A 10,054-nucleotide genomic window follows, 5' to 3' on the forward strand; every position below is an offset into this window, starting at 1 on the left:
AAAGTGTGCCTTGTCATGCTCCAACGTACACAACAAGAATTATATGCGAACGAATGAAGGAGATAGAGAAAAGAATAAAAGAAATCAGTACATATGCGAAAGAAATGAAAGAAGAAATGATACTCTGAGACATTTTTGTTTATATTAATAATTAATTCAGATATGTTATTGCATGTGAGGAATGGCATTGACATTAACAAAATCTTAACCAGCTGATACTGTCGCACACCCCTCAAAACAGAAAGTTTAAAACTATCACAAAGCGTTGTAAACACCTTTTCCAGTTTTGTCAAATATTAAGATCAACAAGAAAGAAGGAAGCTATAAGAACGATAATCCTCAAGCATTACAAGCATCAGTGGCGGATCAGATCACATCACATACGCCCTAACAATTTTCTTAAATCATAAAACTATTGCTATTACTTGCAAACACCTCTCACCTGATGGTACATTTCCTTCATCAAAATTAAAGGTGCATGTGAAAGAAGTTATAGAATAAGTAGATACACTCAAACAACGCAGTAGATTTTAATGAATTATGTTTCCCCTTTGGCCAAGCTCTTTCTGCATTGTCAAATCCCTAAATAGAGTTAGTCTAGATTTCTTTATTTTCTCAACCTCCCATTCCACTGGGTTCGCTTTTCGATTATGTAATCTATAATGTAATTAAATAATATACATTTGATCTATTTTTGAAGAGTAAGTCCAAACCGTTTGGTTAAATAATAAAGAGCCACGTTTTGTCTCGCGTCTGCAAACGTATTACTCAGATTCCAGTTTGTGGCGTTGGGGCTAGTTTGACGTGAATTTGGCTTAATAACAATTATTTTGCGAAGTTTCAGCCTTCAGCTATTATCTCCCTTTGTTGACTACATAATTACCCCCCTTAGGTGTTTACATTCTGGACAGTCAAGAACGTTCTTGAAGCTTAGTGAGGAATATACGGCGCGTATTAACAGCAATTTTGGAATGCATATTTCTGTTTAGCTACTAACGCACCGGAGAGATGTTTGGGCTAATAATTTCAGGCCGTCTTGTAAGTATTTAGTGTAAACGAGCTCGGAAAATCAGTCGAGAGGAAGCTAAGAGTGTTAGCCTGGGCTTCCGAGTAGAGCTTGGCCTTGAATTATACCTATATCCTGTAGCAAACGGTTATTAAAGATTCCTCGTATTGTGTGTCATGCTTAGGTTGATGTGTCATGATAGTTTGCTTCCATCATCGAACTGTTCTGGAAATGGCAACTGAATAATTCTAACCGATCTATGATAGTCATCGAGCCACGCCACAAGGCTGGAAGACTTGCAGAAGCATGTGGGCAATATGCCAGACACATTGTCATTTGTATTATGTTCACAAATTGGAAGCAACAACCTGATCCAATGTATCTCATCCAACTAATGCGAAAAGTATTTGTTTACATAGTGTGATCCATACTGTTGACAGTGTTGTGCTAATCACTTAGGCCTTGAATGTTGGATTCACAGTTCAAGTTTGTGATCAGTTGGCAGGATAGGCAGTACCAAGATCATCAAGCCTACAAACTCAGCAGATCTGCATGTCTGTGAATCTTGTTGCAGTTCATTGATAACATTAAGTTATATAAGTCCTCTAAGATTTTAGACACATGATCATCTGTAATCCATTCTTGTTGTATGAGGCCACTAACAGGATTGCGTGGTCAGGCTTGCTGACTTGGGCCTACATTTTTTAAGCTCTCTTAGTGCTAAGATAGTCGTAAGTTAATGTTAACGTATGGCACTTACGACTTTCTTAGCAACAAGAGAACTTCGAAAATCTTGGTCTTGGTTCACACATCATATCCCAGTCGTGCAATATGATGCTCCTGCTGCTGATCACTGGATTGTCTGGTCTAGACGTGATTGGCTGGAATGTTGCTGAATGCGGCATAAAACTAAACTCACACTAAGATTTTAGTGTGTGTCTGAGTTGAATAAGCATTTGTAAGTTAAGATGCTTATGATACTTATGTCACAACTGTTTCTGATGCTTTCATAATTTTCAGTGTTCTGTTCCACACAGTTGTCACCGCCAGACGTGACCATAAATCCCAGAGTTAAATAGATTTACACACCATGCCATTCTCTTTCCACAGAGGTTACTTGTCACATCTTCCTGTGAACGTCTGTTCTAATTCGGCCATATTTGCTGGTTCTCATAAAACCCCTAGTGGCAAATAATTGCAACTCAAGGTATCTCCCTTCTTTCTATCCCATCAGAATGCATGATATATCGACTTACAATCCAGCTTCACTAACCTAAGCAAGTTGGCGACTTGTGTTGTTGTGAAACACAAGTTTAATAGCTAGTTGTCAATGAGGGCAATGGAGACGCCATTGAATTGCCATTTCATGAATGTGCTCTATCTGGAAGAAACATTTGTGCCTCATGTTGGGGAAGAGGTTCTAGTTTTCCCGATGCATAAGGAAATTACCGAGATGTTATGAATGATTACTTTTGAAAGAACGTCGCTGATGGCACAACTAAATCAGATGGCAACCAATCACGAATCTGGAACAATCGCACCAAGAAAGAGCCATATTAGAACAGAGGTTCGTAGGAAGATATGACAAGTAACCTCTGTGGAAAGAGAATGACACCATGCATACACACTACTTTTTACATTTATACTTCCCTATATAGATTTTGTCTTTACTGACCCATGCTTGTGAGAAGTGGATACAGACAGGATTAGATGGTCAGGCTTGCTGACATAGTTAATGCGTCTCATGTTATTCAGTCACAAAAAATAATGTTCATGATGTCAATCACAAGACTATCTGTCAAAAACTAAATTATTAATGTGTTATTTAATAATAGCTCCAAATATAATTCATTTGTAGATTGGAATATTTCCTTGCATTAATTGAAACAACAAACAAACATGAACCCAAAGGTGTATCAAGGTGTTTTCTTGAATTCATGTACCATCTTCTGTATGTTCAGGTACAAACGGACCTACAGCAGGTGTCAGAGACTCAATTTCTGTTCAACATCACTGATGCCGACAACATCAACCACGTCGTCCTCTTCATGACGGGACAGACTCCATTCCCTGAAGGCTTTGGAGGAGCTGGTAGGAAGCACTTAAAACTCTCATCTGCATTATAGTTATTGGATGTTCAGTGGAAGCCCTCTAAACCGTCATAACTTCTATACTGGCATTATTTTGCTGGTACCAACAACTTTTCTTTTTACAGCCTGAGAATGACATCCATGAGCTGTAAAATACAACTGAACAACATGTTGACATTCAACATACTCTTTTTGAGTAGGCCGAGGAATTGCATCCAGATCTTTTATCAACTGAATTTTCAGTTTAAGGGCTGATTCCAATATAGCCTGCTTGTCTGGTCTAGCCATCTTTACATGCTGAGTGACTGACAAATTGTGACACGTTGTGACACCACAAATGGGACATGTGTCACTCACCAATTTGCCTTATCTACGCAGAGATAGATAGGAGTTCCATCATAACCCCTGACCCTATCAAAAACCAAAATTAAAAACTGACATGTATGCCTCACCCTAAATATACTTTCAATATACTAGAACAGGTGTAAAAACAATAAATGAACTTATTTCAGTGTTGAAACATTATTCTGGGACAGGACTCTCTTTTTACTGTGTTAAAAGAGAGGGGTATGGACGGAACGTTTTCGCATATATTTACTGTTTTCAGGCAGCATCAATGAGCTTAAAGGTCACATGCAACATAAGACACAACTTTGTAGATTCTGATACCTTTTGGTATGTACTTACCAAAACAAATCATCCTAAATGCCAATCTGCCTGTCTGCTAATGACAACTTCCATCACTGACCACATCTAATTTGAAATTAACACCTCTTGGGCTTATAAGCCCTAAACAAAGAGTCGACTAAACAAAGAGTCGACTAAGCGGATCGGCAGATGAACCAGTGGCCAGTGAAAAGGCTTCATTACACTTGAGTGCACACCCGCCCGCTCTGACTGGGTTTTCGTATTGCGTTTTATATGCATTTTGTATATTATGAACTGTGTAATAATTATTTTTGATTTTTTGGTTGTTTGTGACCTTTAATGCAATGGTATTGGATTGTATTGTTAATGCACACTCACCAATCACAACAGAAGTGAGGTACCGGATGCCGGTTTAGAGAACATTAATTACTATACAAACTGTCATTTTGGGCAGTCCTTGTTGTGCCAAGATACAGAACAGACGGAGGCTGGATTTGAGGCATGTAAATGATTATAAATAACTAGTCTCTGATATTGGGAACATGCCGGACTGGAGGGCTGCTGGTTTTGAGGGCTTTCACTGTACCTACTGTTAATGCAATTTTCTTTTGGACAGGAACCTTTATTGTTTTTGTGTGGTATTATGATACATATTATATTTATATTTTGTAAGTATTGGACAGTAATTAATACTAATTGTACTTACTGATTCTATTTTCTACAAAGTAAAGTAAATATTTACTTACATGTCAAAGTCAAGATGGTCAGCTGCTGGCCAGAGAAAAGGTCACTTCTCTGCCATTTTGTCTTTTAATTTCAATGAGAAATATCATTTGAGAATGAATTCCTGTGTAGAGTGTGGGCATTAAATAGTGCCAAAACTCATCATCACTTTGGTAATTTTTAACCAATAACAGAAAAGTATTGTGTAACACATGTAGTTTGAAAAGCGTTGAGATTATGTCTGCATACCAGTGCTCAGTAAGTTACTATGAATATAAAACAATCATGTCTGTTACAGTGTACTTCTCCTGGCCAAGCACAGATGGCCCTTCATGGCAGCTGTTGGGGCATTTAACAAATGCAAAACCAAGCACGATATTTAAGATATCTTCACTGAAAACAGGTTGGTCTTTCGTTCATGTCTAGAGCTGCTCATCAAATCAGTTCTCAGTTCTATTAAAGGATTAGTGACGGTTTAACTTTAACTTTTTGGACTAATACTTTTCATGGTGATTGGGATTAGTTCATTTAAGAAACCGTTTGTTATCTCATAACATCTGACATTTTGATTCATACTCCTTTGAATTATTTCATTGAATTTTATTTTGCTCACAATGCTAGGGAATTCTATTAAAGGGTTGGTCATTCTTGCATGACTAGTACATTTCTGGATCATCAGGATTTGTATATATTGATTAGATATTGATTCACACCTGTGTGGTTAATTCACTGAGTGAGTGAGTCTAGTTTTATGCAGCACTCAGCAATGTTCCAGCTTTAGGGCGGCTGTCTGAATAATCGACTCAAGCCTGGATCCTATTTGTCAACTGGTCTTCCTTAACGCATGCTTGTAAGAGGCAAATAATGGGATCGTGCGGTGAGACGTGCTTGCTACAAAAGGCGACTATGCTTCTTGTAAGAGGAGGCAAACTGGTTCGGATGGTCAGGCTTGTTGATTTGGTTGACACATTTGATCGTATCACAGTTGCTTAACTCGATGCTCATGATGTTGATCACTGGATGTTTGGTCCAGAACTGATTATTCATTATCTATGAGTAATCAAAATTAAGAATGAATGGGTCCTCGTTACAGTGATAACAGTAAAATTGAAATAATGGTTTGATTTGTTCATTTCATTGTGACACATGATAGACACATTGTTAGTTAGATTGTCTTCAAGACCCCATGGTTTTGAAGGTCAGGTTTGATGGCTTGATTGATGTAGGCAAAGATCAATGCTCATGATATCAGTCGCTTAACTGGTCCACATTTTATTATTTACTTATTGCTGTTATTTTGAACAAATATTGCTGAGTGTGACAGACAATTGATACAAAATATCATGCCCATTTGATCTCCCTGAAGATTCTCAATAATGTTCTGGTCTACAAGTTCTGCTAAGTCACTTGCATATAGAAATATTTATAATAATCAGTGATTTTTTCATTTGTACCTGTCGACAAGTTACCTACAGATTTTATCCCATGTAGGTGCTCTAGCAGAACTTGAAGCAGTGTTGCTAAGAATCTTTTTCAAATTTGCTTTTTGTATTTCTTCCAGGGGGAGGTAATTCATTTCAACAGAACATGTTTGGTCAACAGGCATCCCACAATGCCCAGATAGGAATATCTGTGGAGCCACTGTCTCAACTTGCACAGCAGACGCCAGTAACACAAGCTAATGTGTCCAGTGTGGAAGCATTTGTAGAATATTCAAGGAAGATGCTGGAGAACTTTTTCAATTTTGCCTCCTCGTTTGCAGTCACCCAGTCTCAGATGACACCAAACCCATCGGAGACATTCGTACCCATCAGCACATTACAAAAGTGGTTTGAAAATTTTCAGAGACGCTTAGAACAAAACCCCAATTTTTGGAGGTCTTGATGGAGATTGTCGTTGGTCAAAAAGAGACTTGTGTCCGATGATCATGCATCTCATGTCATGTGTGAAGAATGCAGATTCTTGTGCGCTTTTGTGAAAGCACATCACCTCTTAGCTTTCTGTGTCTCTCTCAGTTTTCTTCCTTAATATAGCAGGAGCATAAGTAGTGTAGTTGTCTAGGCCATTTGCTCTTCAGAGTTACCTCTCTTTGATATGTCAGGGATCTGTGATCATGGGTTCAAATTCCAGTTACCCCTGATTATGTCTGAGGTAAATCAGCACTATACCTTGAGGGTTCCAGGGGCCTACTAGTTAAAGCTTTCACTCTTTATGCAGCAGGCCCGGGTTCGATTCTCCACATGGGTACAATGTGTGATGCCTATATCTGGTGTTCCCTACCCATAGTGTCATCATACAGCCATGCTGCAGCCTGTTAGGCGAAATGAACTTATTATTCATATTACCAGCACATCCTCATGGGTGCCCGTTTTACACCTGACTGAACTGAGACAATGTGGATCTAAGTATCTTGCACAGGGACACTCACAAATATACCCACATCGAGACCCAGACCCACGTGCCTCCACCAGTTTATTGTGTCAGATTATATAAGAACACAAAACAATTTAGTAAATGCATTTGTGTGACCTCATAATTAAATGCTGCTTTTAAGTCTGTCAAAGTTTTTGGCAAAGACTCTGTTTGAATTCTCAAAAGATATGTTTTAGTCTGCTGAAGTATGAAAACATCATATACACTCTATGGGGCAGCAGTAACCATTGTAACTCTCTATAATGTTCCATTGGCAATCAAATCTATCACCCTGCTTCTGATTAATGTTTGTTTGTTAATGCCGCACTCAGCATTTTTCCTGCTATATGGTGGTGGTCTGTAAATAATCAAACCTGGACCAGACAATCCAGGGATCAACATCATGAACATACAATAGGCCATTTGGATATGATGACGTATGTCAGTGAGCCTCATCACCCAGTCCTGTTAGTCACCTCTTTTGACCAGCCTGGGTTGCTGAAGACCAGTTCTAACATCGAATGCAGTGAATATACCATCCACTTTGTTGTTTTGTTGTGTAATGTCAGAGTTAGACAAACCAGTGATCAATGTTATGAGCACTGATTCATGTTGACAACAGGATGCAGGAATTGCCCATGAGCTGACATTCAGTTCTATCTCAGAATTCCAACAGGGAGCTGAATGGATGGGTTTAGTTTTACGCCACATTCAGCAATATTCTCGCTTTATGGCGGTTGTCTGTAAATAATCAAATCTAGGCCTGACAATCCAGTGATCAACAGCATCAATCTGCGCAATTGAGAACCAATGACGTGTCAACCAAGTCTGCGAGCCTGACCATCCGATCATGTTATGACAAGCATGGGTTGCTGATGACATATGGGACCTCTTAGTGACATTAAAATGTTAATGGAATCAAATAATATCTGAAATCTCTTTCTACACACTTTTACTTATAAAACTGAAGGTCAAATTGCAAACCTCAGTAATCCTGGTTTTTGGTTCGCAGATCTTCAACTCTTTTTACATGATTAATGGTCATTTGTCTCTTGGAGTACCACCTAATTTTTCAGTTTTTCAATTGAATTCAAAGTCATTATCACAATTTTGAAATATTCTTTTGGAGGTACCGCAGTGGTGTTTTCACAAAAGAAGCAACAAAACCCTTTCCACATCCATGCGATATCTCTGCTAAACTAAAAGTCAAGACGAACTGAGCAAAATTTACAGTATTATTGCTGTATGATGTTGCTTGTATGAAACAAGTCTTAGTATTTATGTCATTTTTTAGAGTTCACATAATAAAGGTTTTGGATCACCTTTGACAGCTTTCCTTTAGAGAAGCTTAGGAACTATTTTCTGATTTAAATCCTGAAAATGGTTAAAACACACTGCAGGTGTATTCCTGTACAAATGATGTTGTTATGCCAGGTGTGATGTTACCATGGTTACACCAGAATTGATTTATGCCAGGAGTGATGTTATGGTTACACTGGAACTGATGTTGTTATGCCAGATGTGATGTTACCATGGTTACATCAGAATGATGTTATGTAGTTACATCAGAATGATGTTATGCACCAGAAGCGATGTTACCATGGTTAAGCCATAACAGATGTTGTTATGCCACATATGATGCTACCATGGTTACATCAGAACTTATGCCAGATGTGATGTTCCCATGGTTACACCAAAACCGATCGATGTTACTTTGGTCACATCACAACTGATGTTGTTACACCAAGTGTATTTAGTCTTTGTTACCTTACAACAGATAATACTAAAGAGCAAAGAAATGCAATTTTGTGTTTTTGACAAGTTTTTAAATAGAAGACGTAAACATGAACACTTACTTTTGTGAGATTTCATTTTTAACTTGCCTTTCTTTTCCTGTTCACTAGATAGGGATGTTGGACGTTTTCACATTTACTTTCACTGGAGATCAATGTGGAGGATGAGGCATTCAAGAATGGAACTCCTGTGTTTGAATGACAATGCATTACATGACCTAGTCTAAATACTTCCAGGTGTCAAGCTTGTCCATCACCATCCTACTCCTTGCCTGTAATTTATTTTGGTCTGAATTCTCACCTGAACTAACTGATGAATGTTTACTGTTTACTGTTTGCTTGGGGTAGGTGTGTAACCATGGTTACTGCTATGACTCTGATGTCTAGTCAAAGAATTTGATGAAGCTTTGGGCAAGGTTAAAGTGAAGGAAAATCTTGGATGATTTCAGTCTATGTCTTTTGAAGGCTTTGATTTAGTTATGTTTGTTTGTAATTAAAACAGAATTATTTTGTAATCATTTGGTAAAAAGGATGTGGAAACAAAAAAAACAACTTGCCACCGAGTTTAAGCTACATTATTTCATAAGATAATAATCTTGACATGCAAATGAGTTTGAACCAAAGAAATAGTAGTGTACAAGTATTTAGTTATGATATGATCATTCAGGTGTTGTCTTCCTCACTGTTTTATGCTTTCTATCTGCTATTGTACTTGAATTGAACACAAATGTATGTGCCATCATCTGGCAGGTGTTCTCTTGCATTTGACTTGAAATCAATGTGAATGTATACCATATTTTGTGCAGCCATATTTTAATATAAATAAAATGTTTTCATACCATTTTGAAGGCCTTTTCTATGTTGTGTCATAGTGTAGTGGCTTGTAAGTGGTATGGGAGTTGGTTGAAATCTCTCAATTGATGATTGTTTCATTACTAACAAAGAATCATTACAAAAATTAGAGTAATTTTTCAGATTTTCCTATCCAGGTTGTTATTGCAGATAAGTATAACATGATGCAACTTGATACTTTGAAGTGATGACCAATATATCATGACCATAAACTTCCTGGAGTCTTCAAGAAATATTCAGGCATGACCTTTCCGTCAATGAAGTGAGTTTTCTAAGAATTAAATAGTTTTCAGACCCTGACAACTTCAGGGATGTGTTCCATTGTCAAGTGTTTCAAACCTAAAACTGAAGTTTCAAAATCGTTTGTGTTCGTTTATGAGAAAATGGGATCAAATGCTTGGTCGTTTGGTCTCTATGACAAAACCTTGAGTATTTCAGTTAATTGGAACACCACTAGTAAGTGTTTTTTTGTTTTATTTGAAATTAAGAGGTAAATAGAATTTCAACTTCCCTGATTACATGTCTTGACT

General features: G+C 37.7%; 1 protein-coding gene across 1 annotated transcript; it reads left to right on the top strand.

Annotated features, from left to right (window-relative positions):
* The first annotated feature begins 875 nt into the window (after positions 1-875).
* Positions 876-9,515, top strand: LOC137261989 (protein Hikeshi-like). The gene is made up of 4 exons (XM_067799793.1): positions 876-1,038; positions 2,968-3,097; positions 4,766-4,870; positions 6,029-9,515. Exons 1-4 carry the CDS (start codon positions 1,009-1,011, stop codon positions 6,349-6,351), a joined length of 588 nt encoding a protein of 195 aa, XP_067655894.1. The 5' UTR covers positions 876-1,008; the 3' UTR covers positions 6,352-9,515.
* The last annotated feature ends 539 nt before the right edge of the window (positions 9,516-10,054 follow it).

Source organism: Haliotis asinina, chromosome 14 (assembly GCF_037392515.1).
Source record: "Haliotis asinina isolate JCU_RB_2024 chromosome 14, JCU_Hal_asi_v2, whole genome shotgun sequence".
Taxonomy (NCBI): domain Eukaryota; kingdom Metazoa; phylum Mollusca; class Gastropoda; order Lepetellida; family Haliotidae; genus Haliotis; species Haliotis asinina.